The sequence below is a fragment of the Stegodyphus dumicola genome, chromosome 2 (assembly GCF_044657685.1).
Source record: "Stegodyphus dumicola isolate Sdum_Otavi_A_Nest chromosome 2, ASM4465768v1".
NCBI classification, from domain to species: domain Eukaryota; kingdom Metazoa; phylum Arthropoda; class Arachnida; order Araneae; family Eresidae; genus Stegodyphus; species Stegodyphus dumicola.
The window spans coordinates 226,207,220-226,224,680 of NC_140769.1; the positions used below are offsets into that span (position 1 = coordinate 226,207,220).

The 17,461-nt window shown below is 33.2% G+C and overlaps 1 protein-coding gene across 1 annotated transcript in view; it reads right to left on the reverse strand.

The window, feature by feature from the left end:
- The window catches only part of Nse4 (SMC5-SMC6 complex kleisin component Non-SMC element 1), an 84,508-nt gene that overhangs the window by 31,114 nt on the left and 35,933 nt on the right, over nucleotides 1-17,461 (reverse strand). The window contains exons 5-6 of the mRNA XM_035362596.2: nucleotides 13,669-13,765; nucleotides 313-409 (exon numbers count right to left, since the gene is read on the reverse strand). Coding sequence (XP_035218487.1) covers nucleotides 313-409; nucleotides 13,669-13,765 — 194 coding nt within the window. The remainder of the gene's footprint in view (nucleotides 1-312; nucleotides 410-13,668; nucleotides 13,766-17,461) is intronic.

A 17,461-nucleotide genomic window follows, 5' to 3' on the forward strand; every position in this document is an offset into this window, starting at 1 on the left:
CAAGTATAGGTTAGTTGATAAAGCTGTTTTTATATTTTAATTTAAACATTCACAAGTGGTGAGGTAGAATAAACTTGAAGTGTTTTAATTCTGTGTTTGTTTGTTTGATGGTCTGATATTCTGGTGATGGGAATTCACCTCGCAGAACATAATTAACAATGTATTGTATTGACTGGCTAAAGTATTTGAAATTCACAGCAAGTATAACAGCAAAAATAAAAGGAAAATTTCATAACAATATATATATATATGTTTATATATATATATATATAAACACCCACAAAATTCCAATGATAAAAGATATGTGCATACCTTTTGCCTTCTTTGAATAATTCATAAAAATAGAAAGCACTCTTTCTGCTTCCTTTATCATTGGATCTTGGTCATTTGCAGCATCACTTAATTTCATCTATAGAATTCATAAAGAATCTGAATAATATTTTCAAAGATAAATCTGACTTGCAAATATAATTCACACTATATTTATCTACTATTTTACATTAAAACAAGAACTAGTTCACATATAAAAGTATTAGCACAGCAACAATTATATAGTTCATGAAATACACATTAGCTAATTTTGTCATAAAGTTGCTATTATAAATTGATATTTTTCTCTATAAACAAATTAAAAAAAAATAATGATTCCATTTATCTCCCTTCCCCTACTTTTTTAATATATATAGGACATTTCCAAAGTTCAAAAATTCAGGTCTAGTTCAATATCTAGAACTTACAGGCAATGCTATCTCCCAGAGACAAGTCTTGACATGTTTATGCAGCTATTCCATGTTTAGTCAGATTCAACTGCTTGATTCAGACAGGAGGCTTTTTGCAGTACCATTTTTTTTTAATCATAAAAGATGCAATAAGCTATCATTTTCTTTTTGTGGAAAAATGGTGCGAAAACTTTAGGAACTGTTCAATACCTACATCTCTTCACACATTTGAAAAAACTTTATGGGGTGTGTTCGCGCCTACGCATCTGTAATGTAATCCACGCAGGCGCAACTGTAATGTGATGATCTGACGAGTTTGAGAATCGCCATCGACGGTGTAAGAGGGCTGGTCACAGCTATGAGTTAATTGTAATTAATTATGAGAATTAATAAAGAATCGAACCAGCGAATTTATTTAGTGTGTGTTATTTGGGACGAGACCCAAACATATCTGGTCGTAGTCGACCGGAGCTTGAGTAAATAGTGTTTCGTTTTTGAGAACACAGGAGTGTTTGTATTTGCCAGTATTCGCAGCTTGTTCTTTTCAACGAATATCGCTGATTTGGGATAAGGATATTCATCAAAAGTGAATCACTGCAGAGGTAAGTGATTCCTCTCTTGTTAATTCTGTACATTCTGTGCTTGTTCTGTTATAAATAACAATGTTATTTAAGGGTGCTAAAAAAGAAGATTTAAGGCTTATTGCCTTAGAAATAAATCTAAATGTTGACGAAAAAATGACTATAGCAGATTTGACTGATATTATTGAGAATAGTGAAATTTTTAAAACTAAACAAGATTTAGTAAAAGAGATAGCAAACTCTATTATCGAAAATAGAAAACAGCAAGAGCAAAAACTTGTCGAGTTAGAAAAATTAAAACTTGAGAGATCAAAGAACGAGTTAGAGTTGGCTAAGTTTAAAGCAGAAACTAAACTTGATGGTGTAAGCGAAACCGAAACAAAATCAGAGTCACTAGATCAATTAATAAAAAGTATCAGAACCTTAACTGTAAAAATTCCTATACGGCCTGAGAGTTGGGGATTTTTCTTTTCGTCATTAGAACGAGCGTTTATTACAAAAAATGTTTTGGAGGACTATAAAGCAGAAATTCTGTTAAATCTGTTAGGAGACAAAGCTTCGAATATAATAACTTATTTACATGATAAGGATATCGCGAATTATGAAAGAGTAAAAGTAGTAGTTCTGAAGGAGTTTCAACCAACACCATATTCGTATTTAGAAAACTTTAGAAAAACTGTTAAACAACCACATGAAACTCATGTGCAGTTTGCTTCTCGCTTAATAACTGCCTGGGATTATTATTTAAAATTAAGGATGGTAACTGACTTCGAGACCCTCAAACAACTAGTAGTTTCAGATAGGTTATACCAATCTTTAGATGCGGGAACAGCTTCTCACATTGCAGTGAGGCAAGGTGATTCATGGTTTTCACCTAGTGAGTTAGGTAAAGAAATAGATTTATATTTCACGTCACGAGGAAAACCTCTTACTGAGTATTCTCATGTTAATCATAAGTATAATAGCTCAAAAAGTGTAGCTAAAGTGTTTTTATCAGATGTTAAAACAGAGAACTGTATTTTATGCCACGAGAATCACGGACTGGCAAAATGCCCATCGTATTTAAAATTACCAGTACAAGAAAGAGTACAGGTTTTGAAATCTAATAAATTATGTTTTAACTGTCTACATATGCATTCAGTATCAAATTGCCCATCGAAATATTCTTGTTTTTGTCAGAAACGGCACCACAAAACTATTCACTTTCCGAAAGCAAATAATATCGTAAAGGAGAAAGAACTTTCTTCATCGGAACAAAATAAAAACAAAACAAATGTATCTGACTGCAACGTTCCCAAACGAGATGACTCATCGACCTTGAATGTTAATACGCGCAGGAGTTCTTCGTTCAAAAGGCATTTATTAGCAATTATTCAAATAAACAGAGTACAGTTCTGCTTTCAACAGTCGTATGTTTTCTAATTGATAACCAGGGAAAAAAACACAGAGTGAAGTGTCTGTTGGACGGGGGCAGTATGTCGAACTTTTTGACACGGAATCTTATTCAGCATTTGCAGTTAGAGAAAGAAAAAACAAACATTTCCGTTTCGGGAATAAATGATGCTACTTTAACAATAAAGCATACAATTAATGCTTCGATATGCAATAAAGAAGGAACTTTTATAAAGAATTTGGACTTTTTAGTAATTCCAAAAATAACTGCTGATTTAACACCTTCGCGCAAAATTAAAATTTCAGTGCAAGATCTTCCTAATTTAAAATTAGCAGATGAAGGATTTAATGTTCCAGAAAGGGTAGATATGTTGTTGGGAGCGGGAGTTTTTTATGAACTTTTGAAACCGAGTCAAATTCGAATGAATAATCCTGATCTTATTTTTCAAGATACAGTTTTTGGTTTTATCGTGTCTGGAAGTATTCCAACAGAGACTGAAAACAGGGTTCATTGTGGGTTGATAAAGGAAGAAGACAACTTAGATAAAACTCTTAGAAAATTTTGGGAATTAGAAAATTTTGAAACTGATAAACCCAAAAACAAAGAATTTTTAATTTGTGAGAAACATTTCGTAAAAAATTATACACGAGATAAAACCGGTAGGTACGTTGTTAAAATGCCATTAAAGGAGGATCCGGACACTTTAGGAAGTTCTAAACAAATTGCAACGAGTAAATTAAATTCCTTATGGAAACGCTTAGTAAAGAATCCCGAATATTTAAAATTATATTCAGATTTTTTAAAAGAATATCAACAGTTAGGACATATGGTTGAGGTGAGCGAAAGTGAGGAGGAACGAGGTTCATATTACATTCCTCATATTGGAGTATATAGGGGAGAAGAGAAAAGTAAGTCGACTCCCTTGAGGGTAGTATTTAACGCTTCTTCTTTGGCAACCAAAGGAAACTCTCTAAATTCTATACAGTATAATGGAGGTGTGATACAAGATGATTTATTCTCAATTACGCTGAGATTCAGGAAATATATTTTTGCTTTCACTGCTGATATACAAAAGATGTATCGAGCTATTTCTATCCATCCAGACCAGTGGAAGTTGCAAAGGATTTTATGGAAAGAAGGCATTGATAAGCCAGTTAAAAACTTTGAGCTAACTACTGTAACCTATGTGTTAGCATTTAATTAGTTCCTTTATTAAAAACACATTCCGTTAAACATTACTTGTTAAATACTTGCTTTATTCAGAAACATTACCGTCAACATTACTTCTCAAAAACTTACAGTTCAAAAATATTATCGTTCTGAAAAAAACTGTTGTTGCCAGTCGGGAAAATACACTTTAAATAAAATTAATACGTTGCATTTACATTCGGGCATCCTGACTTAGTTACGACCTCGGAACATTAAGAACTTATATTTAAAAAATTAAATCTGTAATATTAATGTTTATAGTTCGAAAGTCTTTAGCTGTCGTATAGATTCACCGTCGTTTTCTATTCTTTTTCTGTGTCCTAGTTTTAGTAATATGCGGCGTGTTGTTATCGTTATCCCCAGTAAACACACAAACACACCCAGTACACTAATGTCATCACCATCATCATCGTCTTCTTCTGATTCAGCTTGACACTGCCATGACTTTAATTGGCTCACATGAGCTGTCATACTAAAGAAATGTCCTTTCACCTTCTCTTCTAATTGAGTCACTCTATAGGTATCACTTGGTAAAACTTCTGTAACTACCAAAGGTCCTCAATACTTTTGTTGTGTTTTGGTTGATTCTCCAGTTGATTTAGGTACTCTTCTCATAACTACTATTTCTCCTCGTTCGAATGTTAAAGAATTACTTTTCTTCTTGTCATAATTTGCTTTCATTTTCATCTGCATATCTTCAATTCTCTTTCCAGCTTCATTCTGGAAGATTACTGGATTCTCCCATTCATCTGCGTCTTCAACTGTAATCATCCTCATCAATCCGTCGTTAAATTTTGGTAAATAACCGTGAAGCATTTCGAAAGGAGTTTTATTTGTAGTCTTATTTATCATATTGTTTAAATTTCTTTCGCATTCCTTAATCTTTTTGTCCCAGTCTCTCCGATTCGGATTTTCCATACTCGTTTTAATCGTAGCCAAAATTGTTCGATTTGCTCTTTCCACCATTCCATTACCACTTGGATGAGTTGAATTGAGTGTATGACTGATTCCATTATTTTGACAGTACTCTCGAAATTCCTTCGCTGTGAAACATGTTCCTCTATCGCTGATAATTTTTTCTGGTAACCCAAAATCATCTACAAAACTCTTCAATGCAACTAACACATACTTGGTTGCAGTACTTTTCATAGGATATAAGCGTGTAAATCAATTAAAATTATCAATTATTACAAATAATTCTGTATTTCCTCTTGAACTTTTTACGAATGGTCCTAAATGATCTATATGTATAATTGCAAAAGGTCTTCTACCAGGTCTAATTGGATGCAGTACTCCTTGTTTCTTACCACTAGGCATTCGAAACACATCGAAATGTGACGCATAACATATCGTTTCATTCCTTTAAACCAGTATGATTCCTTGATTTTGGCAACAGTTCTGTCTGCTGAAAAATGTCCCAAAAGATCGTGAAATTTTACTACAATACCTTTTCTCATCGATTTAGGTATGACATATAACAATTTCTTCTTTTCCTGATCTTTCACTTTACGAAACAATCGATTATTCTCCAAGACGTAATTTTCAGTTACATATTTCTCTGCATTCGTTCTATCATTTATCTTTTTCTTTAAAATGTCTATTAATTTGCGTAATTCTGGATCTGAATGCTGAATCATAAAAATTTGTTCATCTATCGTTAGCGTTAAACAAACTTCCAAGTTGTTTTCAATTATAGAGTCTAAAGTTTCTTCTGGCTGATCAACTGGCGATCGGCTCAATGCATCTATGTGACTCATTCTTTTGTCTTGCCTGTGCTTTATTTCAAGATTGTATTCCTGGATCAGATTACTCCACCTTGCTATCTGAGGATTTGAATTTTTCTTCGCGTTTAAATAAACTAAAGCTTGGCAGTCTGTAATTACCGTAAATCGGATTCCAATTAAAAATTGTCGAAGTCGTGTCAAAGTCCAAACTATAGCCATTAATTCTAATTTGCTTGAATGATAATTCTTTTCTGTTTCTGTTGTTCCTTTACTTACACAATAAACTAAATGCCACTTTCTATCTTCACCTTTTTGCAACAGCATTCCTGCCAGCCCTTTGTTGCTCGCGTCTGTGTTCACTTCAGTCTCTGCTTCGGGATTATATAATGCTAGTATTGGTTCATTAGTTAAATGATCCTTTAAGTACTGAATGCTTCTTGCTGATCTTCGTTCCAACGAAATGTTTCATCCTTCCTCGTCAGTCTCGTTAGCGGCTCAGCTTTCTCTGCGTATTTCGGTACAAACCTTCTAAAGAAACTTGTAAGACCTAAAAATTGTTTAACTTCATGTTCATTGGTTGGTTTAGGAAAGTTTAATATGGCTCATACTTTTCTTGGTCCAGGTTGCATACCATTTGATGTTATTAGAAATCCCAAATACTCAACTTCATCTTTTCCAAATTCGCATTTTGTCAGTTTCAATGTCAGCATTGCTTCTATCAATCTATCAAACACTTTCCTAAGTTTTTCCATCATTTCTTCCCAAGATTTAGCCGGAATTAATATGTCGTCCAAATAGCACAATACTTTTTTATTAAGCAATGGACCTAAAACTTGATTCATAAGTCTCTGAAATTCTGCAGGTGCATTAGCCAACCCAAAGATCATACGTTCAAATTGACCAGTATCATTTGGAGTGATGAAAGCTGCTTTCAGTTTCGCTTCTTCAGTTAAAGGAATCTGCAAATATCCATGAGCTAAGTCCAATGTAGTGAAAACTTTACACTCACTAAGACGTTCAAGAAGATCATATATCCTAGGGAGTGGAAATTTATCTTTAACAGTTTGCGAATTCAACTTTCTATAATCTATCACTAATCGTAATTCACCTGTTTTTTTCTTTACGAGTAAAACTGGACTAGCATACGGAGATCTTGTTTCAGTAACAATTCCATATTTCTTCCATTCATTTATTATCTTCTTTATAGAAGCACGCTCTTCGGCATTGGTTTTATACGACTTCATGCAAATAGGCTTACTCCCTTCAATTTCTTTAATATCCATTTTTGTTAAGTTTGTACACCCTAATTCCTCCATATTTAATGCAAAACAATCTCGATACTCATTTATCAAATGTAAAACTTCCTGTTTTCTTTCTGGCGTAGTATTATTATTAACTTTAATTTCTTCTAAAGTAATCGGTCTCCTAAACTTCTTAATTTCATTTATTATCAGCATTTCCTTTTGACTTGAATTTTCAGTTTTCTGATCTGAACTTGGTTCAACTAATTCTGCTACTTCCGCTTTACCGATACATTGATTCTCTTTCAAAATTAGTTTTCGATCGCTGTAGTTAGTGACTGGTATCACTGTTTCTCCCTGTATTACTTCCAATAATGAGCCCAACTCATCTTCCGATCCACTTATTATAACATAACCGTTATTTATTTCATCAGTTTTAACTTTCACGAAATTAACCGTATTATTTTCGATTTGAGTTTCTTGGGAAGCCTTCAGTTTAATTCGCGGAGTGTTGCTATCATTTTGCAACTGTGAAAATGGGCAGTCATTAGCATAGCGTATGTGCAAGGTATTACATATCTTGGCGTATGCAATATGCAGTAAATCAATCCATGTTCGACCAACTAATAAGTCGCATGGTTGCATTTCATCTCCTACAATTAGAACTGTAATGTCCTTTCCTTCCACATTATCAATCTCTAAGTTAACAGTTACTTTTCCCAATGTTCTAGCGGCTGGTTTATTCTGGTTCCCAAAGCCAAATAATTCCTCCACATCAGGTTTTATAATAAGATTCAGTCTCTTAGCCGCAGACTGTTTCAATAAACACGAACTAGAACCCGTATCTATGATTGCAGTAATTTCTTCTCCATTATTGATGCGAGCATACTTTAAATATACAGCTGGTGAAACACCTGAATTCTGGTCCACGGATAAATAATTTTTAACATTTGTCAAGTCTGGATTCTTAGACGTACACTTTTTAAAAGTATGACCCTTTTCATTACATTTCCTGCAAATAATTTCTTTCTTAGGCTGAGGACAATCCGTCGCTATATGTCCATAATCATTACGATTGAAGCATTTCGGCTCACCCTTTTCATTGCGGATGCCAGAATTATATTCCCTTTTCCTTTCGTCTGTTTTATAAAACTTATCTCTCAGATTGTATTTATTATCAAAACTGTTTTTAAAACCCACTTTGAAATTACCATCTGTCTGCATGGAATCTTTAACATTTCTTTGTCTTGAATACTGATTATAGGATCCTTCATAAAATTTAGAACTAGATTTGGGCTTAAAATTATGCCTCAAAGTTTTATTTTCTACTTGAAGTACTTTTATCCCTGCCCGAATATTTTCATATTCATCTAGTTTTTCAGCCAACTCTTCAGGATTAATGAATTTAGACCAATCATCAATGAAATGGTCTCGGATAGCAGCGCGGACCCTCTTCTTTAATTGATCAGTAATAATAAGTTGTTTTAAAGAGTAAAAATCTGTTATATTTAATCCAGCAAGCCACTCTTCAAAATAATTTTTTAATTCAAACGTGAAGTCCTTCCACGTATTACGCAAAGTTTTAACATGATCAACGAACTTTTGCCGAAACTGATCAGGGCTTAACTTAAATTTTCTCAGTAGCAGTTGCTTAACGTGCTTATAATCGTTAGCTTTCTCTTCTGATTCACAGGCAATTAATTGAGTTATTTCATAAGACAATAGACCCAACAGCTGAGAAACCCAGTTTTGTTCTTCTAACCCAATATGTCGTGCCTGTCTCTCAAATAAAACTAAATAAAAACTTATATCACCTTCATTCAAATCATACTTATGCATTAATTTACTCATATCACAAATATTACTTCTACTAACATTAGAAGAAACAGAATCATTTACATTACTACTTCTGATTTCCGCTTCTATTTTTAATTTTTCAAGTTCAAAAGTTCTTTGCTTATCTCTTTCTATAATTTCCATTTCAAATGCTCTTTGCTTATCTTTTTCTATAATTTCCATTTCAAATGCTCTTTGCTTATCTTTTTCTAAAATTTCTAACTTTTCCCTGTCTAAACAATCATTTATAATTCTATCTAGCATTTGTTTAGTAAAGTCTTCGTTATAATTCTTACTATTCAAAATCATATCTCTTAAGCCTACAATTTTAATATCAGAAGGGACATCTACATCAAGTTCCAAAGCAAGTTCTTTTAAATCACATTTTTTGCCTCTTGCCAAATAAGCCATCTTAGACTTCAATTTTCAAATACTAATACAATAATTATACTTAAGTTCTTTCCGTTTAATACTTAGACATAACATAAACAGTTTATAAATTCACGTACCTTTCTACTTTCAGTTTTGGCGAGCTTCCGCATTCAGTTTAGGCTTAACGTACGTTAAGGCAATATGTTGTTAAATCTAGATAATAATTCTAGTTTATCCCATTTCTGAAATGTTAGCATTTAATTAGTTCCTTTATTAAAAACACATTCCGTTAAACATTACTTGTTAAATACTTGCTTTATTCAGAAACGTTACCATCAACATTACTGCTCAAAAACTTACAGTTCAAAAATATTATCGTTCTGAAAAAAACTGTTGTTGCCAATCGGGAAAATACATTTTAAATAAAATTAATATGTTGCGTTTACATATGGAACTGTGAGTGCACCATTTTTAGCAATGAGAACACTTGTACAGCTGTCAAAGGACGAAGGAGATAAATTTCCTTTAGCAGCACCTGTACTGAGAGAAGACATGTACATGGACGATATTCTATCTGGAGCTGAGTCGCTAAGTTCTGCATTAGAACTTCAAAATCAATTAATAGGCATTTTGAAGAGTGGAGGCATGTTACTCCATAAGTGGTGTAGTAATGCTACTGAACTGTGTCAAACAAACGACAAAACATATCCCTTTGGTAAATCAGAAGAATCTAAACCATTAGGTATTTTATGGAAGTCAAAAGGAGATTGTTTGAGCTTCAACGTTAAAATCGAAGACAGCGTAAAGGTTACAAAACGGCAAGTGTTATCCGTCATATCTCGCATCTTTGACCCATTGGGTATAATTTCTCCAGTTATAATTGTAGCAAAAATATTTATGCAGAAATTATGGCTGTTGAAATAAACTGGAATGATGTTTTGCCAGAAAAGGAGGCTAAAGAATGGAAAGAATTCTCCACTACCTTGCAGCTAATTAACAACATTGAAGTCCATAGATGTATTTTATTACCAGATAGAATCAAGATTGAATTACATGGTTTCTGTGATGCCTCAGAGGCTGCCTATGGAGCAGTTACCTACTGTAAAGCAACATCAGCAACAAACCATACATCAGTGAGGTTGGTGTGCAGTAAATCGCGTGTCTCCCCCCTAAAGAAGTCTACAATCCCAAGACTTGAGCTTTGCACAGCACTATTAGCTAAACTAATGCATCGAGTGAAATCATCGTTAAAATTGGAGCTTACTACTATCCACCTTTGGATTGATTCTATGATTGTGCTGTCATGGATCAACAAAGAGCCACATCTGCTCAAGACATTTGTTGCAAACCAGATTTCAAAGATACAGGATCTGACTGAAATTGCACAGTGGCATCATATCGCTTCTGAAGAAAACCCATCAGATTTCATATCTAGAGGTATGTCTGCCAAAAAACTGCAACTAAGTCAACTGTGGTGGAACGGGCCTGACTTCTTAATGAAGGATGAGTACCCTATAAGAGTTATACCTGAAGCAATTACTGAAAAAGACAGTAATGAACTTTAAAACTTTGCTGATTCTGAACTATCTACATGTTTAAATCTGAATGTGAAAAATTTTGTTAATGATTTATTGAATTGCAGTAATAAGTATTTAAAATTAATTCGTATTATAAGTTTTTGTTTTAGGTTTTACAAGAATTGTAAGCAAGAACAAAAGCAGGTAGGTAATTTACAAGTGGGAGAATTGAGAGCAGCTGAAGAAACTTTAATAAAATTAGTACAGGGTGAGTATTTTATAAATGAGATAAATGATCTTAAAAAATCAGGTATTGTTCCAAGAAATAGTTCTATTAAAAGTCTTAACGCTTTCATTGACAGTAATGGACTGTTGAGAGTTGGAGGTAGATTAAAAAATAGCAATTTTACTTATGAAAAAAAATTTCCTATTATTCTGCCTTTTAAACAAAAATTATAGAGTTAATAGTTAATCACTATCATTTAAAATATTTGCATGTGGGTCCTCAATCTTTGTTATACCATATAAGACAAAAACTTTGGATTGTAAGTGGTAGAAATGTTTGTAGAAAATTGTAAAAAATTGCATAATATGTTTTAAAGCTAATCCCATTGTAGCTCAGCAAATCATGGGTGATTCAAGGAAAGAATCACGGCTAATCTTACATTCAATTGTACTGGAGTTGACCTCTGTGGCCCATTCTTAATTAAGTACAAAAACCAGAGAAAATGTGTATATCAAAAAGTTTATGTGTGTATATTCATTTGTATGGTTACTAAGGCCATTCATTTAGAGCTGATAACAGACCTAACATCTGAAGCATTAATAGCTACCTTGAAACGTTTCTTTGCACGAAGAGGTAAAAGTTTAACACTATTTAATGATAATGCTACGAATTTTGTAGGTGCAAATGCGGAATTAAAGAGATTAAACAAAGTTTCAAACGACCAATTACCAAATTATGTATCTTACCAATACAAAAATGAGTATTGTCTTTATAGTTATTGTACAGTATTGAATGTGCTTCACATAAAATGTCATTATGTAACTGAAATGTTATATTGTATTGCTTTGAGTTGTACGTTAATGTATATGGTAAATGTCTAATTATAATAATGATTTTTATGTAATAGTACTTATTCAAAATTGTTTATGATATACTTGTTTAATTTTTTTATGCTATATCTTAATTACAATAGTTGAATGCTAAGCATTGCAACGCGGGGCGGCATGTTCGCGCCTACGCATCTGTAATGTAATCCACGCATGCGCAACTGTAATGTGATGATCTGACGAGTTTGAGAATCGCCATCGACGATGTAAGAGGGCTGGTCACAGCTATGAGTTAATTGTAATTAATTATGAGAATTAATAAAGAATCGAACCAGCGAATTTATTTAGTGTGTGTTATTTGGGACGAGACCCAAACAGGGTGTTCAATTAAAAAGTTAAGCATACCAAAAATAGATGGATTGAGGAAACATCGAAAGACAGCTTTAAAAAAAAAAAGTTTTTCATTGAGATAAGTAAATTCAATTGACTGGGGATTATGTTGAAAAAACGCATTGTAATATCGATGAAAATTGATGAAATAAAAAAAAATTATACCCAAATTCCTAAAACTTTAGAAGCATCCTTCATACAACCCACTCCAGATATCTCAAATTTCCACTTATGTATTAAGTGCCTGTTTATCTAGCAAAATTCCTTGCCTTAAATTTAATGTGGCTGCTGTTATATCCCTTAATGAATTTTCAAACTAATGAAACAAGTAACTTTTTTAATGGAGAGAAGAAATCTAGGACATCTAGAATTTTATAATGAAACAAATAAAAAATGTTAACCATCTAAACAGGTTTTTACTGTTGGTTTGTTTAGATGATTAATGCAAAATGTACAAACAACACTTGCCTTATAGAAATAATGCTTTCACAGAGGACTTTTTCAAGAGAGTAGCTTTTATTAACATTATACATCCTACATTTTTTGCAGTACTCTTTTGTTATCGGGACCAGATTCAGAAATGTATGTATGTGTTTATGTATACATATATGCTCATACATACATGCACACATAAATACATTACTGAAATCTGGTTCTGATAACAAAAGAGTACCTTTTTTGCGTCTCTTTCATAATGAAAAGGATTACAAACAACTTCTTTTATCCACTAACTTCTAATTTATATCTAACATGTGTTCATTTAGAATCTCATTTAATGGCTAGTCATCCATTGTGTGAGTCAGTTGTGACCGGCTTTATTCGGTCATCAGAAGTTTTGCTACTTGGCATATATTAGCTTATAATTTAAGATATTTTGCTTTCTTACTTTCTTTAATAATGTAAATATCATCTTAATGAATGTAAGTTTATGAAAATACAGACTAAAATAAGTAATTATACAAACTCAATTAATAAATCCTGTTTAAATACCAGTCTTCATGATGGATCTAAAATCCTGCGCCGCTCAGAGGGTTATACTTATTCAGGCAATTTACTGCTCTTTAGTATCCAATTTTGTCGCTTACTTAGGCATCAAAAAAATTCTTTAATCCCACCATTGCCTGTTATTCTAACAGATCTTTAGTGCAATTAGTATGATTAAAAAATTTCAACTATTAAAGAAACATTTAATAGCAATCACCTACAATAGCATAAAGTAAAAATACTTAACACTGCAGCTTTTTTTTATTTTATGCCTTTTGAAATTCTCAAATACATTATCAGATCTCAGAAGATTCTCAGATCTTATGAAGAAAGAAACTTAATCTCTAAGACTATCTGGATGTTGGGAACATCGTGTTAATATTTTTTCTACAGATGCAAGCATAGTTTTGCAGCATGGAAGATTCCACTGTGCGAATACACTTATTGCAGATAAAGTACACATTTATTTATTATTCAATGAAACATTTTAAAAATTCATAACAAATTATGCAAACAATATCAAATTTTATTACACTTAAAATAAAATTCATCAAGCTTTTTTTTACGTAATTCACAAATACTTATTACTATGAAAGAACTTTCAGAACAATCTTCACACCTATATAAATTCAAAACAAATATTACTTACAGATTCAGGACGAGTGAGATCTCCAACTTTTTCTTTGGTTTGTACTCTCCGCTTTTTGGCAACCTTTTCAACAGGATCAATATCAAATGTGCCATATCTGTAAAACAAATATTTTAACAAAATGTAAAACATGCTTTTAAACACATTCAGCAAATGAGACTACAGTACAAAGTCTCAGATCTGAACTTGTTGGAACTATGCCAATTCCGAATTTTAGATCATCAGTGTAGATATTATAAATTTAAAAATTAGAATAGTTGTTTATGAAATAATGAAGGATTTATGACTTTAAAACAATCAAAATTTACAAAAAAAAATAAATATTACATATTAAATAAATATTTATTTGTTTACTTAATTAAAATTGCTTTCAATGTAAGTTTTTTAATTTGCATTGTTTTCTGTGCTAATACTTTCTATTTAGGTTTAGCGATCGACAAAATTTTGTGTTCAGTTACAAAGTTCCATTGTTCAAGTCCTGTCGCTGACACATAAAAAATTCCCATTAACATGTAAAATGAACTTCAAAATAAATGAGATTTCAATCGTGTGTGTTATGCAACGTAGAGTAGAAAGATATTACTTAAGCTGGGGTCTCAGTTATTTCAGACAGAGCACATTCTGCCCTTTCGGCCACGTTGTTTCTCTGCTATTTACGCTTGCTTATGACCGTGCATATTAATTGACGGTTAAACTGCATTCAGATGGAGGCATAAAGAGCATAGAGGCATAGTCATAAGGGCATAAAATACAGAAGTTCCGTTCACACCTGTAAGACGAGGGTCTAAGCTGTGGCCAAGGAGAGAAGCTAATTTTGTGCATGTGTGCATGTGTCAACACCTTTCATGCGCTGTTTTCCAGCTCGATTGATTTCCCGTGCTCGCTCTACTTGTTTTCATTATTTTGTGTCATGGCTTTTTCAGCTCACCACAAAGTTCAACAGAATGCTCTTTTATCTGCCCTTCTTATAAGCCAAGAGGCAACGGAAGATGGTAAAAAAAGAAAAAGAAGGAAATCGTCTAGAGATATTTTTTGGAAAGACGAATACTTGGTTGGCACATATTTCTGTGCAAAGCAGTTTGGAATACTTCTGCATTGTACTGTAGTACTTTCTATACTATAAACATGCACACGCATATATATATATATAAAACCTTCATTTTTTATATATAATTTCTCTTAGGAGAAATACGATATTCTAAATATGCCTAATTAAAAAACATCTTGAGGATAAGTGACAGATAGACTGTATACAATATTTTTTTCCACTTTGCAGGTGTGAAAGCAGTTAAGCGGAAAACAGTACTTTCCATACATTATTATTATTATTTTTTTAATTTTCAATCAAAAGGAACATGTTTCTGTGCTTAGCACTTCTTATTCACTGTTAATGTCAATCACTACAGTAGTTGGCTGCACTACCAGTATCAATTATCACTAGTACTAGTATACCACAACTGGTCACCATGACCAGCATCAGTGCTTAAATTGCGCCAGAGCCCACCACAGCCTGGCTTCGGTGCTTCCCAATTTTTAAGATAAATTACAATTTTAGCTGGAGTGCACCAGAGCCTTAAATAAGATGAGCTCCAGTACTTCTTTTTATAAAACTGAACCACAATTTAAAGAGAAAAAAATTTAGAATTCCTAACGTTTTAGTTTAACAATAAGCAGACCTTGCAATACTCTATTTCCCTAGAAATATGAACTCATGAGAATATGAGACGTTCAAGTAAAGTTCTCTCACTCACATGTGAAAACCTTTCACTTTAAGAAGGGCAATAAATTTGGGGGAGTTTATTTAGGAATGCCTAAATTTCTCACCATGCCATTGTATCTCGTGTATTGTTATCAATACTTGGTTAGTTATCCTCGCAGGAAGGAAAATTTTTTCTCATCTGTACTCTCAAAAGGGTGATAAAATATTTTAAATTATCATTATATATTAACAAGACTGTATAAATGATATATGAACGAAAAAGAAATTAGAAAAATTGAAAATTATGGCATAGGGATGCAACACTTCCTCTTTATAAGTATGACGGCACATGAATTGGCAGCTGTTCTGTATCGGTTAAAAATAGACTAGCTCTTGTTAACAGCTTAAAAAACTCTTATTAAGATATACTGTGCATAAATTGAAAACATTTTCCATTTTGGCAGGACATGATTTTCTTTTCGTACTGAAAATAATAACCTAAATTTGAGATATTAAAACAATAAAATATGATGTTTGGTGTTAGAAATGGATGATCAAATTATAGGAATCCCTCGTTTAACACGATTAATTTACCCTTGTGGAATGCCACGTTAAATTAAATCGTATATATTTAATACACAAATGTGTATAAGCCCCATTACACAAATATTTATAAATTCATCAAACTATTTATCATGATCTCCTTTTGCATTTTCTTTTTAAGCGATCATGATCTAGCTTCACGTATCCAGAGGTGTAGTTACAGGATGCTGACTTTACGTGGTCGGTACTTTATCCCAAGGATTAAGCCAAGTTCCCACACAACATTTATTACGATGATTAAACATAATACACAACACTATATCGGTGCATATTCAAGTGTGGAGCTACAGGAATTTAGCCCTTTCGATGCTTCAAGATACACATCTTAACACGCTGAGTTATAAGAATTAAGTGATTCTTTCGGCGCAATCTACTAATCTACTAAGGGCAGAACGCTTTTATTACTTACACAAAAATAAACTAAAGTGCACAATAGTACGCAAAGCAAATTTTAGTCTACACTTTTTTTAAGAGGGGAAAGGCACAAACAGTTAACTAAAGCACTTTGAACATTCTTTTCCCATACAGAAGCTCAGTGCTTTGTCAATCGTTTATATATATATATATATATATTGTTACGAAATGTACAGGCGTGGCAAGACGGCTTCCCCACAAAGCAGTTTTAGGGCTGCCATAAAATGGCAAAGGAGGGCATGGTTGCCACATTTGGCGAGAAATTGCCCATTTGGAGACAAAATTGGCGATATATCATGGTCAGCTGGAGAACCTTCTGGAACAAATTCTTACCGGTTTAGCTCAGAATGTTCTCGAACACAAGCCGAAAGCTATATAATCCCTGCTGGTCCGCAGTCAGTGTGTGTGCCTCGTCTAGAGTGCGAGTTAGATGGTATTGAGTTGGTGTCTCGTCTAGCGAGTCAATCAAGTTGACAACAGGCAGCGAGTGCCGAGTGGGCCGTCGAGTGCACCGAAAGAGTCTTGTAGTGTATCGAGGTTAGTGCATTGTTGAGAGAGCATGTTGAGCCTCAGGAACGACTGAACCGAAGAGTCAAGAGCTGTGCTCTGTGTCGAGTGCATCGCAAGTTGCAGTGGGAAGTCCATCTCGATTTAGTGAGGATTTCATTAATTTGCGGATTTTACTTCCTGAGAAATGATTCTTCTGTGTGCTTTGGTTGCAATACAATCCTTAAAGGTCAATACACTGGAAAAAAGACTAATTTTCATATCTTCAGCCATAGTTTCTATGACCTAATTTTTCACAGCAGTCATGAATGCATTACATATGGATTTGTTTCATGTGAAGAGCATGTTTACTTCCTTTAAGAACATATAAACCTTCATCTTTTTTCAGATGTAACTGAAAGCTATTGCATTATAATTCTTAACAATATGACATTCAGCACCTTTTAAGTTTAATATCCTTTGCCAGTTAACCCTTTGACTGCTAAATTGACTGACTGATTTTGCCAGTTGCAATACTACACAAGGCAGAATATGATTTTAGAGCTTTATTCACGCTGTCTGTATGAAATT